The sequence below is a fragment of the Carassius auratus genome, chromosome 7, assembly GCF_003368295.1.
Source record: "Carassius auratus strain Wakin chromosome 7, ASM336829v1, whole genome shotgun sequence".
NCBI classification, from domain to species: Eukaryota; Metazoa; Chordata; class Actinopteri; order Cypriniformes; family Cyprinidae; genus Carassius; species Carassius auratus.
The window spans coordinates 7969554-7990166 of NC_039249.1; the positions used below are offsets into that span (position 1 = coordinate 7969554).

The window sequence follows — 20613 nt, forward strand, 5'->3', positions numbered from 1 at the left end:
GTACATATAGGTACATAAGGTTAAAATCAGACCAAAGAAAAGGTTTAAGATAAAAGGTAATGTGATATATAGGTGCAAATGTAAGATATTAAGTCACAGGTGCAGTTTTCTCACATTTCAGGATATAGTATCAGATTTTGAGAAACATAAGGCTGAATTTGTTAAATATAAAGTTGCAATTACTTTTTTATTTCTACTCTGATGCAGAAACTGCTTCCATGTGTTACCCATCTCAAAGCATTAATGGCAGGGTAAGTAATGTGCTGAAGTTTAATACTTGAGGTTAGAAGTTCAGAACAAACTAAGTACATAACAGCGATCCTTGTTTTAAATGAACCTGAACTGAAGAATTAAGGGTGTTTTGTTCAAAGATCCATGTAAAATTCTTCTCTAAATCATCTGTGAACAACTTACAAAAAAAGAAAAAAAGACATATACTGTTGCAACTTTAAGAAGCATTTGTGCTTTTTCAAAAGACAATATCGCTAATACAGTTACAAAGTAATAGTTAATAAAACATTGGCCTTCAAAAGGTGTGAGAAAGTCCGAGTTCAGAAGCAATATCAAATAAGACGCGCCTCACAATCCTGTGGTGTTTTAAGAGACCCTCAGCAATTTCCTTGAAATACCACATTTAACACGAATCAGCGTGGGTCTGTTTCTACAACCAGAGCAATTTGGGATTCGAGGGAATAAAAATGCTCCAATTTCTGGAATTTTAATGTCCTGGAGTCTTTGATTATGCAAGATTAACCAAAAACTTAAAACCACATTGATTCTTTATATATATCTGAAGCCTAAACACATACTCTTTGACCTCAGGATGAATGCAGTCTGCGTGGAATGCATCATTCAGATTTATTCAGATGGACAAAAGTTCATTTGACAACATGATATAATCACAGTCATGTACAAATACTGCATTAGAAAACACTTTTGTGCAAATAAATACATATTAAAGTTAACAATAAAACAACAGGTACTTCATCTCTAAAAAAGCATATTTCTTTTCCTTCCAAGCAATTTGGTAATAAACGTATTGCCTTTTTCGCGAGAGAAATCACAGGTTTCTTTGGATATACATCGTAAACATGCTCACGGATGCCTGTAAAAGCAGTTTACTCAGGTTTAACGTTTGTCTTCGGCACTAAACAGAGTGTTTGCATAGAGAAAGACATCTAAACAGCTGTTTACTTGTTGCTTCCTGAGTTGAAAAATTAGAAGCGGCCTATGTTCTGTAGATAAGAACATAGGAGGTCTCCTGTTTTACATTACAACATTTAATTTGGTCCCGGTCCTGGCTCGGCTCCTTCAGCACCAATCGAGTGTTGGGTTACAGCGCAAAGAGGCTCAGTACCCACCCGGATTGCAGGAATGAGTGGAAGTCCTTCGTGCCAAGTCTCTCCAATAACCCCCGTGTGACACAGAAGAGACCTTTGTGAAACGATACCTCCACTGACCAGTGAACACAGTTTAATTAACCTTTTCTCCTCTCCCTCCTCCCATATTCCCATGTTTTCCAAGGAAGCATAATCTCTCCTTCCCAACACCCTTACGGCCCCCCACACAAATACACACACACACACACACACACACACACACACCTTTTCTTTCAGTAATCAGAGCGCAAGAATTTCTTTTTTTTCCCCCGCTCTATTATAACTGTTCAGAATTGGCTGTTGTTTAAAGACTGGACCGGAAATTGTCTTTCTAAGAGTAGAAGGCGGTCTGGGCTGCGTGACGGTGCTTGAGGAAAGCGGTCGGGGGACATCCTGGCGACCGGGAGCCCAGACGAGCAGGAGCGAATAGGAACAATAGCCCTCTACGACCTCTATGCCCCGAATCCAGCTCACGGGAATTACGGCGAGCAGGGAAAGAGAGTGCTATGAACAGGCATGAAAATAATCAAATGTCTTCAATAGGTCATGAACAAACCCAAATTTCAATGCATAAAAAAAAAAAAAAAACGGCAGGGTGGAGGTTTTTAAAACACGCAGAGACAAAAGTCAAACAAGTGTGCAAAGGAAATGGACTTGAGTATGTGTTTAGCCCTTTCATTACAGGGAGGATCTCGTTATGTCATGATCGGATCCTCGTGGACAAACGAGGGAGTTGCCTGGAGATGCTTCGCTGAGGTTGTCTGAGGACGACAGCGAGGTTACATGAGAAAGACAGCGAGTGTGATGGACAGAGGAATGGATTCGCATCTCCAAAGACAGCATGGAGGGACCCAGGTGCTCAATATGAGCATAAAGGTGTTGGGGGAATGTAAAGAGTCCCGAAGGTAATGACATGAGAGCATGCCGCAACACACCCAGGGAGCGGGCCAGGAATCAATCAGATGGCGCACAATGTCCAGAATGGCCGGTCTGTGAGATAGTGCCTCCTGGTGGTGCCAAGCGGGATCTGCAGTTTGTGAAGCTGAATGGAAATTGGTTGTTTGGCAGTCACTACAAACTTTTTGGAAAACATATGCCAGTGGTTTTAGCTTGTTGTAATAGCAGAACGACAGAGGGAGAACATAAGTATTGAAGGCTTAGTTCAAACAAGAAGGAAAATTTGGTCATTTTTTATTCACCCTCGTGAACACAAAAGAACAGACTTTGAAGAGTTTGGTAACGAAGCAGTTGTAGTTGCTAATGGTTTTCATCAAATCAACAAAAATGCCACTAAGACTCTCTCGAAACGTCTTATTTTATGTTTCAAAGAAGAAAAGGGAGCCATACAGGTTTGGAAGGTCAAAATGGTGAGTAAATTACAGTATTTTGGGACGAGCCATCCTTTTAATGCCCCATAAAAATCAACACTGGCTTCTGTCCGGTTGAAGTCAAATGCACATATAAACTTTCCAAAAGTGGCATGTTATCTTCAAAGCCTCCTTCTCGAAGACTGAGAAACAGAGGAACGGCACTACTGAGGGAGTTTTGCTAGTATGTATAAATGAGAAAGAGTAAGTGCATCTATGTGACTTCAACATGATACACCAAATCTCATTGCACTTCTACAAAAGGCGGCACATCTTCCCACAGGGATCGCTCGACACATGCAGGTTCTGACAAGACACCCTTAACGCACGTTTCCCAGATCATCTCAGGAATGTTCTCACCCTTCTGAAGTTCCTCTCGAGGTCAAACGTCACTCCAGGGATGGAAACCCTGCTAAAAAAAAATAGCTTAAACTACTATTAGACTGTTTGCTGGCTTAAAACGGTCTCATTCATTCAGATAAATGCCCAAACCCAGCAACCCAGATCAGCCTGGGAGACTAGCAACCATCTCAAGCTAGTTCAAGCTACTTTTTAAGTAGAATGAAGCACTGTAAAAAAAAAAAAAAAAAAGTACAAAAAGAAGTCGTTGATCCCTATAGATGTAGGCAGGAAAAAGCATTTGGTCCACATACAGCAGGTCCTGATGGCAACCAATCAGATCAGGCCTGATATGAGGTTCACAGGTGTGAGAGGACAGCTTTTTTTGTCTCTATAGCCTCCAGAGAGGCTAAACAGCTCCTGTTTGAACAGGTCCAGTGGTGGAAGGGTGAAAAGCTGCCTTAGGCCACTCTCACACCACTGTATAATAACAGTACCTCAGCGACACACACAGTCCTACCACCACCACCATCATCATCATCATCATCATCACAGGATGATTCAGCCCTCTGTGTGTTTGTGTGTGCGTGCAGGAGTGTCTATTCAGTCTTGGGAGTCTTCAGTTGAAGAGGATTGAATCCGGGTCTCTGTTGGCCATCAGCGCCATGTGTTTAAGAATGTCCTTTTTAGTGATGATTCCCAGCAAGCGCCTGAAAAGAGAGGGAGAAAAAGGATTCTTGTTTTTAATTAATACAAATCACTGAGCTGTCAAGTCACACAAATCAAATAGACAATTATTGAACAGATGGTCCTTGTTAACATATGCATGAGAGAGACTGTGTTTGCATAGAAGTTCAAGGCCACATGTTCAAAGTGTGTGCGTGTGTTTCCAGTCTTCTTGCTTTTTATATTATGTCATTTCCTTTTATTGTGCTAGATAGACTTGAAGGGTGGATCACAGGAATCCGAGAAAAGACCAACAGCCATGTTGATCTGCTCGACATCGGGACCCGATTAAAACACACACTTTAAAAGGCAAAACAACTCCAGCAAGAATCAGCTTCAGATGTTTTGGACAAATATGGTAGGGAGCGCGCTTATAAGAAAGGACATTTGTGAAAAAAAAAAAACAGAAACTCAAAATGGGCTTTTATAACGGCCCTCATCTCAGAAGTGCTGAGATTATTTTATTTAATCAGTGCTACACTGGATATTTGCAGTGTATTTCTGAGGTCAATGTATTTGTATAGCGCTATTCACAATGCAGACCGTTTCAAAGCAGCTAGTGAGCAATCCAATGCCAAGAGTGCAGAGGAAAAACTCTCCAAGATGTTTATGTAGTTGAGGATGCAGAAGAAATCTTGGAGGAACAAAGATTTGGATGAGAAAGCCCTTCTGCTTGGGCTGACTCATATTTAAACAAAGATTAACAAACAGTCTACCTGTAAACTGGAGACAACAGCTCTGTTCTTAAACCTTATCAGACTGTGATGCTGTTTTGTCCAAATTAGGTTATTTTAGAAGTCTGCGCACTGTGGCTGCCACATGTTTTGCCCTTAATGCTTGGTAGATTTCTCTTTGTCCTCGTCAAATCTAAAAAAATGACAGCCTAAGTCTGCTTCTCATGGGAGAAAACAAATATCTGCTACACTTGTATCTTGGCTACTGCTTCAGACAGACCAGACAGCTGTGCACATCATCCATGTCCACAGACTCACCCGTTATGAATGACGAGGCACTGCCGCAGGCCGAGCTTGCGGAAGATGTCCACTACGATTTCCATGGGCGTGTGCACAGTGACCGTAAAGGGGCTGAGGTCTAAGATGCTGCGCAGTTTGACTGCAGGAGGAGCACTGGGTGACAGGGGTGGATCACATTCAGTGAACAGGACGGGAGACATGCTGACCACACCCTCCTGATGCCGCCGGGCATTTTCTAAGATGAAAAAAGCAAAAACAGGGAAGTTAGCTGGATAAACTTAACACTACTACATCAGTTAAAACAAGGGTTAATTAGCAAAATTCTATGGCAGCCCATGGACTGTTCAGAAACCATCTTATTGCACGCCAAACTAGAAAGAACTGGCTGAAATCACTGTGTCCAATCTGATTGGCTGGTCACTCCAAAACGTCTTGGATTCAGTGTACAGCAGTTTTAAATCAGTCATCCAGGAAACAAAGTTGCACTTACAAGGCGCCAGGCTGACAAAATCTCTGTGGTATCAACTCTTGGACTGATAATCAAGGGTTTTATTTGAAACATTTAGACGTAAGAAAATAAGATATCCTCGGGCAAAACTTGATCTCCCTAAATATCAGAAAAAACACTACTTTGAGCCTGTAGTCGGTTGCATCAGTAAGTTGGCTGGTTTGTAAGACTCTGGCAGTCAAACTGATGTCATGATGACCTGCAAGCAATTTCTACAGAAAATATGGACTAGAAATAATGTAAGAGTAGGTTAACATTTTATTCCGTTCTTTTTAATCAAACTTAACCCAAACATTTGAAGATACTGTATCACAGCTTCCACAAAAAATGGTTTTCAACATTGATAATATAAATAAATGTTTATTGGGCAGCCAATCAGCATATTCAAATGCATTTCTGAAGGATCATGTGAAACTAAAGACTGGAATTAATTAATTTGTCAATATTACAGTTTTACAATAAATGCAGCCTTGGTGGCCATACGTGTCTTATTCTAACTTCATAAATCTTTGGAATTATTTAAAATAAATAAATAAATAAATAATACTAATCGTATGTATAAGTCTCTTCTGCCCACCAAGGCTATATTATATATATATATATATATATATATATATATATATATATATATATATATATATATATATATATATATATTAGGGGTGTAACGGTTCACAAAATTCACGGTTCGGTTCGATACGATACACTGATGTCACGGTTCGGTTCGGTTCGGTTCGATACGTTTTAGATACAGCAAAATGTAAAAACATCTCAACTTTTCAGAATGCCGCAAGCGCACCGCGGGTCATGTGACAAGAACCAACCAATCAGCTTCATCCTTTCCCGTAACAACGTTGAGAGCTCAGCCAAGATGAAGGATCAGCTGATCATAGTTGTATATGGATTGCAATTTTGAAATAAATTTAGTAGCAGAGCTACTGCAAGCGATTTTTAGAGCTTGCAAATCCATTTATCCTTCGCTGAAATTTCCGCGTCTCATGGAGAGAACACGTCATTGTTGCTTAGCAAAGACAGACGCCTCATGAGCGCTTCTGCCCGAGCGCTTTGGAAAGGAGGAGAAAGACATACCGTTGTTTTTTTATCCACCACTCTCTTGCCATCACCATTATAGCTTAAAGGGAATCCAAAGTGCACCCAAACACCAGACCTGTTGGTTATTGGAGGATCTTCTCATTTCTAGTCTGTTAAACGCATTGGCTATTTTGCAACGAGCCTTCAGCGCGTACTGAGTGAGCGAGCGCCTGCTGAGTAGCCTAACATAAACATATAAGATGGTGTTTTTTTCTTCTTCGGGAGTGTCAGGGGCGTTGCCTGTTACGTTGTTTGGGTTATTGGGCTACCTTGTTGAACGCATATCATTATATTTCTCTCTCTCTCTTTTTTTTTTTTTTTTTCAAATATAATTAAATACTCCAACGAACCGTTCGGTATACATAATGCGTACCGCGTACCGAACCGAAAGCGTCGTACCGAACGGTTCAATACGAATACGCGTATCGTTACACCCCTAATATATATATATATATATATATATATATATATATATATACACACATACACACACACACATATCCACCCACACAAACTGTAACATTTTCATTCGTTTTACAATATTATTTAGTCCTGTATCGCAAAGTTGACTTTTTAGCAGCCACCGCTCCAGTGTCACATGATTCTTTAGAAATCATTTCTAATATACTGATTTGGTGCTCAAACAATATTTATTATTATTAATGAGGACAGTGGCACATTTTGTAAGTCTTATAGATGAAGTGAAGCAGACAGGTTTACATTATTAAGTAAACTGATTTCTACTTAAACAAAAAAAAAAAAGAAAAAAACACTACTAATGTAACCATTTTAAAGAAAAAATGCGTGATGTCACAGGGTTGGTTTGCTCGCTTGGCCAGTGAAGTAAATAAGCATTTCTTTACTTATTCAACACGCTTGTTTTGGAGGAAGACAAATTTTGGAGTGAAAAGTTGAGCCCAAAATAAGTGCAAATGCTTATGCATCTGAGATGATAATACCGAGCAACAATAACGTTATGGTACATTATTGATACTCGCGTGCTGTCTGAGCTGCAGGTTGTTGCATGCACGCGAACAGAAATGATCCATCACAGTGCACAAGCACTGCATTGAACTCTCTTTTGCATTGTCTTGCACTTGAATGGCTTAAAATACTTAAATGCTTAAACTGACAAGACTTAAAACATGTGAGAATGATAAGCTTTCTTGAGGAAGCAGCTCTAGCCCGATTGCTCCGATAGGTGATTAGGTTTGGCGTCCAGTTAACAGCAGATGAGCTAATTGTATTCACAAGTGAACATGAAATGTGTTGCATACCACTACTGGTGAGCGAGCCTCTGCAATGCAAATATTCATCAAAGATCTCAAATAACTAAGATGGGACATGAACGGTATTTTATTGAGCATTTGTTTACGCCAAAACTTTGTGACATTTTGACGTTTGGATATTCATTAAAATTATGGTGAAAACCAAAAACATTTAAAAACATTTAAAGTAGAAATCAGTTTACTAAATAAAGGGAAACTTGACTGACTGCTTTACTTCCTCTTTAACTGTGACTTTTGTCCATACACCACTTGTTTTCTTTGACTGAGAAAACCCTGTAAATAGCATAAATATGTGGAGTGACCAATAAAAAAAACTCTCACCTAAGGATATGACCAGATCCCTCCTCAACACGAAGCCCACCAATCTGGGAGACTGCTGGGAGATCACCACAGGAAAGCCGCTGTAGGTGGTGTCTGCGATGAGTCTCTCCACCTCCTCTACAGTCATCTCACTCTCCGTCAGCACAGACAGCGGTGGGTCGCCCCGCCGTGGACGCATCACATCTGTGGCAAGAGTCTTGTGACGGAATTCTTCTTTTGCCTCCAGGAAAGGGTAACCGTTGAGGCGGATGTGGGCCTCGTAGATGCTTTCACGACCCAGAGCGTCTGCGACCCATTTGCTGGTCATGGCGGCAGCCATGAGGGGCACGATGTACTCTAAACCTCCCGTCAGCTCGAACATAATGACCACCAGAGAGACAGTCATACGGGTCACACCACCTAGAGTAGAAATGAGAAAAGAAAAAAAAGCTCTTGCTTGCTAATTTGACAATGTAGCATATAGCCTAATGTAGTGATTTAATAGTCTCTAATGCAAATTATAAAACTAAGAACACTTCATTAAAAATGCGACATAATCAATGGCTCTGCAAGGTCAAGCTATATTTCTGAAAGGCACCATTAAATGCTTCTGCATGGAAGACTGCACAAGGCAATTTGGTTGCGAGGTGAAAAATAAATCATCTGGAAAATTAATGTTCAAGACATTTTCACAGAGTTGCAGAAGATTCACCCCTCACCCAGACAGGCTGCTGCGCCCACCATGGCGTACAGACCCGGCGTGATGCAGTCGGCCCCTGGAGAGCACCAGCCTCTGAAAATGTCCTGTTCGTGGTGGCGTATGGCCAGTTGCTCCATGCACACTCCAAGAAGTCGGCCTGCTATGGCCCCAACCGCCATACTGGGTATGAATAAACCTGAGGGCACCTGGAGAGAGAACAAGAGCAAGACAGAATTAAAAGATAGAGATGACAGAGCTCACTTGATATGCTTTGCCAACTTCTCAAAACATTTTTTAAGTTCTGTTGTGACTGGGCTGAATCAATACCACATTGTTGCCTTTCTTTCTTATGATGCCAACCTCTGGTACTGAGAGTATTAATATTAATAGATAACCCAAGACAACAAACAAATAAACAATCTCAGATGATGAACCAAATTTTTTTTAATAATAATATTAATAAAATAATATCATATTTTTGAAACACATAATTGTATACAGTATGGTTAATAAAATTGAAAACCATGAATAATGATTGTTTTCACTAATTAAAATAAAGTAAAAATATTACATAGATAATTTTGTATTTTAATTTAAAAGTCTTGAATATTAAATTATACATATATAAACGTATTTATTAATTTACTTATTTAATACTATTATAATAAATAAGAAATCTTGCCTCGCAATCAAATAAAATTTTGAAGTTGAAGAACTACAATAACTAAAAATAAACCTGAACAGAAATCTTTACAAATTCTTGAACAAATAAAAACGACAAGTCACATAGCAAAATTACTAAAACTGAAATTAAAAAATAAATAAATAAAAACATTGTACCATGGTAAATCTGTGGTATTAAACTATTATTTATATTATATTGACACATTTAGTGGTTTTATCCTGATCTTTGAATCTGTTTTGCATTCAGAAAATACATCTGGGTCTTTTACCTTCATGCCAAATGTAACCACAGTGAAGACCATCTTTAAGACCAGAGCGAGAGCTAGCTGCCACATAGCTGTATAGAGACCCGGCCCTGCCAGCCGAGCCCCCAGACCATTAGCAGCAGTGGCATTAACGCTTCCTGATGTGCTTCCACCGTTACTGGTGTAGCCGCAGAGTTTCGATGAGTCCAGGAGACCACAGTCATTAAACAGCTCTGAGATCAGTTCGCTGCTGCTCATCTTGGTGTACTCGATCGGGAACGCTAGTAATGCTGTTAACAGGGCGACCACCACAACCTCAAGGACAGGGTAGCGTCCAAGGCTGGTGTTCTTTCGGAGACGGCACCAGGCAATGTTAGCACGAATAAAGAAAGCCCCCCAAAGGCCACCAAAGATGCCCAAAAGCACAAAAGGTATGAGTTCCAGAAGATGCCAGGGAGTGTGGAACTCCACGTAGAAAAGGACCAATCGGCTGTTGCCGAAGGGATTAATGGAGCGAAGGGTGAATGCTGCGACCAGAGCAGCGAAGAACGAACGCCACAGAGTCTTCAGAGGAAAGTAGTAGCTGACCTGTCAAAGAAATGCAGGAGAAATATGTTCAGCTGATGTTTTCACAATTTAAGATTTCGATATTTAGTTTGGGGTCAGTGAAAAGTCAGAAAAAATTAATACATGTATTCAGCAAGGACACGTTACATCAAATTACACATTACTTCAGTTTATTACACATTAAATCAAAAGATAAAATTTTCTATTCATCAAAGAATCATGAAAAGAAGCGTGAAGGTTTCCTCAGAAATATTAACCAGCATGACTGCTTTCAACATCGATAACATGTTGACACTTAACTTAAAGCCTTTATGTTTAATGCGTTATAACATTAGTTATCATACATTAATTATGCCTTCTAATGCACCTTATGCATAGTCATGAATAATTCTAACCACAGTTTAACACATAACACTTATCAATATGTTGTTACACTATGCATTTTAAATTTGGTTATAATTATTTACAAGAAGATATAATAGATTAAAACGCACATTAATATAATAATTATAATGCATTATAATAAATATGCATTAGAGCCTTTAACAATCCTTAATAATTCACAACACATCAAGGCTTTAAGGTAAGTTACCAATGTTTCTTGTCAGCATATTAGAACAATCCCTGAAGGATCATGTGGCACTGGAGACTATATTTTAAACTATATTAAAATAGAAAACAATTGAACGCTTGAACAGTAATGTATATGTGAATTTTTGTTATATCAGGGAGTTATAGCCATGTTGAGTTCATAGTGAAAAGGCTTTTATTTGTTTATTAATTTCTAAAGTGAAGCAGCTTTGTTATTATAATTATGTTGGCCAAATAAAATCATATCATCATGACATGTATGCACACTGACTCTCTCAGGTGGTCATCATTATTAAAAAAAAAACACTCAAAAAGCAGCCTATCTCGATTTATATTGGTTTCTTAAGCTGATTGTATAATAACCCCTCCAAAAGAAAAACAAACCAGAAACACAAGTCAGAAATATACATCTCTTTGTTTATGTATATAACAGCTTAAATCTAAAATGCTTACCTCTTCCAGACTGAAAAGCACTCCTCCAATAGGAGCACCGAACGCTACAGACACTCCCACTGCAGATGCTGCAGACAACACCTGATACACACACATTTATATTGACTTCTTTACATTCCAATACATTCTTATTTCCTAACTAAAATGCACAATAAAAAGCATATTCACCCTACTAAACTCTTGAACAACGAATTACACAATAAAAGCCTAGACAGTCTAGAAAAAGCCTCGTCTGTTGCTATTTCCATTACCAAATTGGCACTGGCAACTTCCAGCACATCAGTTAAAAGAGTCCAAGCCAAGAGGCTTATATCAATGTATTACATTACAAGTTTTGATCCAAGACACAAAATACTTTGTTACTTTTCCGTCAGTCTATCCCACACTCCCCTCTCCCTTATCTCTCCATCACTCCATTCCTCCGCTCCTTATCTCCCGCCCCAGTTCCTCTCACCTCTCGTTTCTTGGCCTCATTTCGACGGTATTTGGTGAAGAAATGGCAGAGGATGTTTGCGCAGCAGCAGGCTACGTGAACCAGCGGACCCTCTTTCCCCAGACTGAGGCCAGACGAGACGGCCAGCACCAGTGTGATGGTCTTGATGATCAACGTCCACTTCCCCAGGTAACCCCGAATTATAAAGCCACTCAGGATGGTCTTAATCTGCAAGAATTCAGGATTCAAAATCACTCAAAGCCAGCCATTTTTCCAGACCATAAGTTTTTATTCACTTAAGCAGTTATTCTTGGCACACGGACATGTCTTAATGGATCGTTTTAAAACCGGCCATTTAAAATGTCCTTAAATCTCCTCTGACGACTCCTCCACATGAATTTAAATCAACACTACAAATACAATAATCTAACATGGGGTTTTGTCAGACAGACAGTGATACTTGTGTCAGAAAGCCCCTCATTGTTCTTTCTGCCAAGGTTAGAGAGCAGAAGCAATTGTGGTCGAACATCTGAAAACATTTTGAACATCTGAAAACAGTACAGAAAATTGTAGAACTGTCGAAAACTATAATAAACAGATATAATCTGTATCCACTTTACTCCGACAGTTTGGAATAGAAAACTGAAAAAAACAAAAATGATTTTAAAGGTATAAAACAGCTATTAAAGCCTGACTCACTACTGTGCACTTAACAAAGGGATGTTTTTTTAAAATCCCATTTCAAGTGAAGCTGAAGAGAAAATGTGATTGTACGGCTGGAGAAAAGCTTTACAATGAGTGGTTTGTAGGGAAAAGAGCTTGTATGAGTGTTTGAGGAGCATCTCACCTCTGGTATTCCTGAGCCGCAGGCATAAGGGGCAAAGGCTCGCACCAGAATCACTGCGAGGAAGGCGAAGAGAAGAGCCCAGCACACATACATGAAATAATTCACCACATACAATCCAGGCCCCTGCAGGAGACACACAGGATCCAAGTGAAACAAAAGGATTTTAGACACCGGCGCCCTCTACAGGACAAATTCATAGCTAGGCCACAATTAATTTTACATGCTAGTACATAGTATTTACTCACATTCTAAAGTCTATGAACCTTGATTTATAATTTTGAGTCTAAAAATAATAAATAAAAAATGAATACTGGAAGAACTGAGGAGGATTGTTCATCGATGAGGTGTTGGTTTATGAGTCTTTAAAATAATCCCTCAACATGTAAGAGACTAAGCATCCTAAAAATGATCTAAATTCAGATGTGAATAAATGCTTCAATTCAAAAAACGCACACTACCTTTTATTATAACAAAAGTAAAAATATAATTAACTCTAAGATTAAAATGCATGCTTTATTGTCATTTCTTCAAAAACAATATTGTAGCATAGTCTTCATACCACAAGGGGGTGATATACACTAACATTCAGAGGTTTGGGGTTAGAAACTAGGGGATAGAAATGATTTTTATTTCAACTGAAACAAAAAGTATCACTTTCCAAAAGATTAAGCTGCTTGATAGTCTTCAACATCGAAAAGATTCAATATTTCCTGAGCACCAAATCAGTAGATTAGAAGCATTTCTGAAGGATCTTGTAACTTAGGACTGGGGTTTTTAAATCAGTGACACATTACATTTTAAAACATGTTAAAATCAATCAGTCAGTTTCAATAATCAATTGTTAATATATATTTCTTCAAATAAATTCATCATTGTTGATCGCAAAAGACTTGCTTTTTCAAAACATTTTTCAAAATGTTACTGACCCCAAACTTCTGACTCTAACCACAGTGAAGAAAGACACCTGGAACTAATTTCATTAGCCTTTGCAAAACACTTTGCCATACACTTATTTGGAAATCTTTGCGCTAAATATGCCTGTAGAACTTGGATTCTGCTAAACTGGAAACACTTATTACAACAGCTTACATCCTTCATCTGTCAACATGTCAGTAAAAAATAGGATATTTTATGAAAAACATAACCACGAATGTTTGCGTTCTCTCATGTCACTGGAAAAATGAATGCAAAATTTGATTCAAAGCAGTAGACAGCAACATAAAATGATTGAAATGATTACAGATGTATTATTCTCATCCTGGTATTACAGATCTCTGTCACACAACGGGAATGTCTGGGTCTGAGACAAATACAGAACTCACCTCACTGACTCCAATCATGAGTTCTGCCCAGCTTTTCCACTGAGGACACTTGTCTCTTTCCTGGAAGGTGGTCTCATTGGAAGCCCAGCAGCAGTGCTCATGATTAAACCAAAACCCGTTCAGACACACACCCTCTTTAAGGTCTGTCATCCAATGAGCTGCAATGTCTATACCTCCAGCCAAGGCCCCTGGGAGACATGGGACAAAAAAGACCTTCATTTTTTTTTATACAATAATGATTCACCACTATTTTTTACATTATCTAAAGAGAATGTGAGTGGTGTTTGCTAATGCAGACTCGCCACCATAATGCTACGATGTTTTGGGAGTTTTTCAGATCATTGCTGTGTGGTTTCTACAGTGTAGTTTTAGCATATTGCTTGGTGTTTGCTCATTGGCCCAAATCAAACAAGCTCATCCAAAAGTTTCTACAATATACTAGATATGATCCTAGTACTCTCTTCAATGCAGAATCATGGTTTTTTGTTTTAAATTTTTATGTTGTCCATCAGGCTAAAATCTTGTGATGAAAGTGATTAGTGATAGCACATCTCTTGTAAACATTTGAGGTATCATTGCTCTCCCTGTGTCACAAATAGTTGTGAGGAGTTGTGTACTTATGAGCAAGAGTAATACTGCTGCTCACTGATTTTGTCATATGGAAGCCCATTTCTGACACACACACACAAACATGCTTTGATAAAAATCTAAGCATATAAGTAATAAAGTCATAAAAATTACTCTAAGTCATAAAAAGTCTAAGACAAAAATTAGACAAAAGAATGTATACAAAATGGATTAATGACAGTCAAAATGTTGGGCATAACTGAATGAATTATCTTATTATTACGACTTAGTATTTCATAGATACAACATTTTTGTTATAATTATGATTTCCCAAAGCATGCTTTATTCTTAGATGACAGAAATATGCTTCTATGTAATATTTTATTTCTGACATGAGAAAAACAAACAAACACAATTATGAGCTAAAAAGTCAAAGTGATGATGTCATAATTATAAGAAAAGAAACCTAAAAAATACTTTAAAAAAAATATAAAGTTATTATCACTTTCCATCTCATAATTTCAGATGAACACAGAAAGTGCTGTAAAATTACAAAAGTATTCAGCAGGGGCCATTTAGTAGGAAAAAAAATTGTCTGTCAGCAATCAAGATGTGCATTGCGCAAGAAAACAGGAAGTAGGGAACCAAACAGGAAGTGGGCTGACCTGACATGAGTCCAATTAGAAGCATCAGAAGCCAGCCAGAAAAGGCATCACTGATGCTGAAGAGCAAGGCTACTGTGGACTGCTTACTCTTATTGGCGATCTGAAAGAACGATGAGGTGTTAAAGCAGGAACTGAAGGGTGAGGTTTCAGAAGCAGTTTTATTCCCGCTCACCTCTCTATGCCGATCTCGGTCTTTAGACTTCTCCCTAACCCAGTCGATGGTGTTGAAGTCCTCATAGGTGCCAATGCCAGAAACAGTGTCATCCAGTAGATCCATCAGCTTGGGACTGTTGTTTGGCCTCCATTCTTCTTTACAGTGGCCTACAGGGACAAAAAACACAACAAATTCTCATGGGAAACCAGCCGACACTCTGCATATTTGTGTGCAGCAGTGCATGCCTATGCCATTTTTCTATTGTGCAAATAGAATACAAAGAAAATGGCAATTAATCATGGACAATCCCCATTGTGGTTTGAGAGGAATTACAGATAACAATCAGTTCACGAATGCATTGTCAGTCAGAGCTGTTAGCGTGTGTGATATCACTGGCAGGCCATAAGTAATGCACTTTGACAGAGCCAGACAGAAGAGGGCTGAAGTTGACCTCAAACGCTGACCACAAATAACACTGGATGAAGTCAAAATACAAGCCAGTAAGAACAAGATACACCGTGAATGTTACACATGTTGTTTACACAAAACATAAAGCACTTTTATGTTGCTTCTACCGTGTTTACTCAGAAACAAGGAATAACCTTGGAAACGCTAAATCCTTCATTCCAAGAAGAACTATAATTGAAGTAACTGAATGCTACATTTAAGAGTCAATACTATGTGATCGGACTAGACGGGAATTGATAACTAGACAAGTTGCTTTGGCCAGAGTTGTAACAGAATGAGCTTTATTGCCAAGTATGTTCACAGAAGGAAGGATATAAAAAAAATAAATAAAAAAAAAGGACAATGTTGTCCAACAAATGAAATGCATATTAAAGGCTATGAAAACAAATACAGTGGATGTAACCATTTAGGTTATGCTATATATTATGGGCAAAAAAGGGTTAAAATTACATTACATCATAGCATTGTTAACACTACAATCTAAACAGTTAAATTCACTAAACTAAAACTTAAAACAAATAAAAAACCAAAAGCACAGACTTACTGTAGGTGCTATTTTAATTCCCCCATTAGTCACTTTATAGTTAGTGCTATCATAAAAATACACTTACTTGTAGGTTTAATCTTCTACATGTTGCACATTTATTGTCCCACAACAAATATTTTAGCAAAATGCATATTTTTGTCAAAATTACTCTATTGCGCTGTCTGTTTGTCAATGTCTCTTTTACTAACGTCTGTGAAGTTTAGTGGAGAGATTGGTGTGCAGAAGGCTCTTGCACTCCTGACAGCAAAATTAAATCTTTCCATGACTTGCTAACATTTATAGATGGAATTTATACCTGTAAAATGTAAGATATGCACATGGGACAAACCGCTCTAAACTACATGTTAACTATATCTAACAAGCTATTTTATCAGATGTGCTCGTATGAAATTTAGGGTATATCGATATAAACGGTATTGCCTCATCAGACCATACAAAACTTCATATACTGACCAGCCCTAATACACACAATGTATCTGTACTGATGACTAAGTGAAGTGAAACACGCATCAAATGTTTCAGATCAAACAAGCTTAGCCGGTCTAACACAAAGACACCAGTCCTTCAGACTGGTTCTGAAAGAATGTGATACAAATTCAAAGATTCAGGTTCAACTTGAAACAAGGCCTCTGACAGCACAAAGCAAAAATTTGCAAAAAAAGGCCAGCAAACATTTCCCTCACACCAGAATCTTTTTCAGTGCTTAATTATAGGTTCAAGAGTCATCTTAAATTGTAATTAGCTGGTGAAAAAGTCATATTGCAATCAAAACATTAGCCATTCCTCAGGAAAGCTTTGTTTTTTTTTTTTTTGTTTTTTTTTTTATCTTGCACTTGCATTTTTGGTTATCTTTTTTAATGTTTGAATGTCTAAATCATACTCAACTAGGCTGGGATAACGGGAAATTAAAGTGCTCAAAATAGATCTATGGGAAAATAAGGTTAAGGGAACAGTGTGGACTTTGACCCATAAACCTTTATTAAAGCCTGATGTACTTTGGAAAAACATTAAGGAGGAAAAGATGTTTAAAGCATGGGGGTTTAAGAGGAACCAGCAGCTCTGTAAAACAAGTCTGTGCGCTTCTATTATTATTCTGTTCTTTACAGTCTGCTTCAGTTCCCTTTGGTCTCATATGTTGGGTCTTTTTCTTATGATCCGGTTAAGGAAGAAAAACATTAATAGAAGGAGTAAAGACTGAGTAAAAGGAGGAAAGAGAATAGACATTTACCATGAAAACAGCAGCTCAACCTAAAAATAAATTTCCTTGTACCTCCACTTAGTTCTTAAAATCATTCAATTATGCAAAGGTTGATGGTATCTTTAAAGTATAACTGTGGATCATGTGACTTGTTCTGACAATTGGTCAAATGCACACGAAGGCTGGAACTCATGAGTGACTCATGAGTGTCTCGTACATTTATCAGTATAACCGAGTCATGCTTGCTGTAAACCTCAGACAGAATTGAGTCTCCACGAGCTAGATTCTCCAAAATACTTGTCATTGATCTCTCCCTTCCCCACCCCTCCTCCCTCTCTTTATTTTCTCTTTATCCCTCAGTGTATGAATGAAAACAAAGCTGAAACACGCAGAGTGCAAGATGTTGCCCTAGGCACACACACAACTCATTAATATTTTGCCATTGTTTGCTCAAACATTGGAAAAATAAAGGGTTTTCATGCTGAACATGCACACAAAAGACATGCACACATAAAGAAAATTACACTAGCATAATAGTACCATAAACAACCATGGTGCTCATTTAAGTTCCTTGGAACAGCACACATCAAGGCCGGAGCTTCAGACTACCAGGAGGAAAAGACAGACAGAAAACATGAAGTAGACTGTGTACACCAGGAAAGTTTCCCTGCAAAATTTAAACAGTTTTATTTTGTAAAATCCTTAAATATAAATCCAAATATGTTCCACTTCAGGATGTGGCACATTATCTATTTGCTGTGTAATCTACACTGACTTTTGTATAGAAATTTTAAATACCTTTTCTTTTTTCAAAACTAACAATTTCAAAATAACCACAGCTCTTTGTTTCCACCATGGGATCAAAGTAAAAATAAAAATAAAATAATAAAGGGAATCAAACTCAGAATTTTGAAGGAAAAAAAAAAATCACAGAGAATTGTGAAATGTAAACATGAAAAGTTTATGCTGACTATCTCACAATTCATACTTTTTTTTCTTGCAGTTCAGAGTTATTTTTTGGATTCTGAATTAATTCTTAGATTGCAAGAAACTGTATGAATTGTGAGATAAAAAGCTAAATTTTCCTATTTTTTAATCCTTTTTTACTTATTTCATAAATCAGGCATAACGAGGATATGGTAAAACAGTCAAGAAGTAAGAATGAAATGAGGAAGGTGGTGTAAATTGTGAAAAAGACATGAAAGAGGAACTTCCTGGCATGATAACACAGTCTGTCAGTGACATGACACACAGCATCATCAGTATCTGCACAGAGAACAGACTTATCTGATCCCACTGACACAAAACAAATGTGTGATACTCCATTCAAACTGTAGTCTATGATTACTCCATCAGATATTGTTTGTAAAAACAAAATCTAAACATCAAAATAAGGGTTAATCTTAATCATTCAATCTTACCAAAGCATAAAGTACTTTCATAAAAGCTAAAGAAAAAAAAAAAAAAAGTAAAGTGCCTAATTTAATTGGTTAGTAGTGCGTGCGTCCTACCCGCGCTGTAATCTCGATCCAGAGGCGGGACATCCTCACTGAAGTCCACTGTAACTTCGGAAATATCCACCAGCTCATCATCACTGCTCCCACTCTGATAATTATCGTCGCAAAACCCTCCGTTGTCCATCACCTTTGTCAGAGAGGAGAGAATATAAGGTCAAAGGTCCATCTGTCGTCTTCAGCAGACTGTTGCGAAATTACGACATCGTTCCAGCAGATCAGATATGAGCAATCATTAATAAACATGATACAATTCCAGTAAAATGTGTGTTTAACAAAATTTTAATGACTATACTGGTCAAGCTGAGCGTTATTAATAAACTAAGAAGAAGTGATTCATACGAGTCTAGTGTTCGGGAATCTGGGTACACTGGTGGCGCTGTGTGTTTATGATTCACTACAAAGAATCGGCTCATACGAGTCATTCGTTCAAGAATCGGGACTACGCTAGTCGCGCTGTATGTTTTGAACCCCTAAAAACCGGCAGATGAATCATTTGTTCGTGAATCGCTCTACACTGCAAAGCCAATGGCGGTGTAAGTATTAGTAGCCTTTAAGTCGAGTAAGTAGTGTAGGAATTTCATAAGAAGTTTCCAACCTACCGCAAAGTGGGGCATCGGTCACCCACATTTTGACTATATTAGGTTTCTGAAATGATGATAAAACTCACTCAGGTTTCAAACTCCTCCACTTCCTTTATCTTGCTCCGCGAACATTCAACAAACCAACTAATATAATATTACACAAACAACTTCCAAAAACACAACATCATCGTATAGAGGCTTCCGAGTAAGTTACCTAACTTAATACTGATTTTATTTACCACTTTTAAAGTCATCAGATAGTTTGTCAATTATTTCAGAGTTAGTGCAATAAAGTGACCTTGTTATTGATGATGTCCTCTATTTGAGTAAGTTAGTTAAAGTAGTTGATAACACTTTAACCTTTGGAAGTGATAGTTACCACATATAAACAACACAACTGTCATTTCTCTAGCTATCTGTCACGCGACTCTTCTGTCGATTCTAATTCGTTCTTTTGAATGATTCGATCAGTCCAATTGACTCATTTGGCTGGATCTGAGCAAAAAAGTTTGATACATACCACTGTGGGTCTTCAGGTAGTGGTCGCTATTAGTACTGGACTTTACGGAGGCGCCAAGTCTTGTGATCTGGATTTTAAAGTCCTTCGATGAAGCAATGCCGACGTAATCTTCCACAGCTGTCTGCCAGTTCCGTGCACTGGTGCGTCACACTTCACCCGGCTAAAGCATCTCACAGCCTCTCCAGCACGGATGCCTTCAGTCCGACCCAGACCTGTAGCATGTGATAAAGTTGAAAGAGGAAGGTCTCCGTGTGCCGATGCATCGTTGGGCAAGGTGGGGTTTAATTCAATACTGTTCCCTTCCTCAAAAACGTGAACGTCCGAACTTGACGTATTTGGAGGTCAATAGCGCCATCCAACGTTTTGGGGAGTTAGTGAAATTAATCATTTTCTTCTCCAGCAGTACTCATGTCATGTAGTAGTGTGACAAGTTACAGTTTTAAGCATTTTTTTTTCTTGTTATTTTATACAAATTAAACGATTAGCTGTTGACCTCATATTAATTGAAAGACTACGTTGAAAATCTTAGTATAAAAATAGTAGGTAAAGTTATGAATGTAGGTAAAATATCAAATGTTTT

The 20613-nt window shown here is 38.2% G+C and overlaps 1 protein-coding gene across 2 annotated transcripts; it reads right to left on the minus strand.

The window, feature by feature from the left end:
• Nucleotides 1-815: 815 nt before the first annotated feature.
• Nucleotides 816-20351, minus strand: LOC113105737 (H(+)/Cl(-) exchange transporter 5-like). 2 transcript variants are annotated; one of them, XM_026266998.1, is made up of 13 exons: nt 20034-20351; nt 18927-19059; nt 15221-15369; nt 15049-15148; nt 13817-14004; nt 12495-12617; nt 11669-11875; nt 11215-11295; nt 9628-10191; nt 8694-8880; nt 7996-8394; nt 4804-5020; nt 816-3795 (listed from the first exon to the last, which is right to left on the minus strand). In XM_026266998.1, the coding sequence occupies exons 2-13, from the start codon at nt 19054-19056 to the stop codon at nt 3705-3707; spliced, it is 2436 nt and encodes an 811-aa protein (XP_026122783.1). In that variant the 5' UTR covers nt 19057-19059; nt 20034-20351; the 3' UTR covers nt 816-3704. The 2 variants fall into 2 exon arrangements, with proteins under 2 accessions (XP_026122783.1, XP_026122784.1); XM_026266999.1 differs by lacking the exon at nt 20034-20351 and adding an exon at nt 19600-19716.
• Nucleotides 20352-20613: the final 262 nt, after the last annotated feature.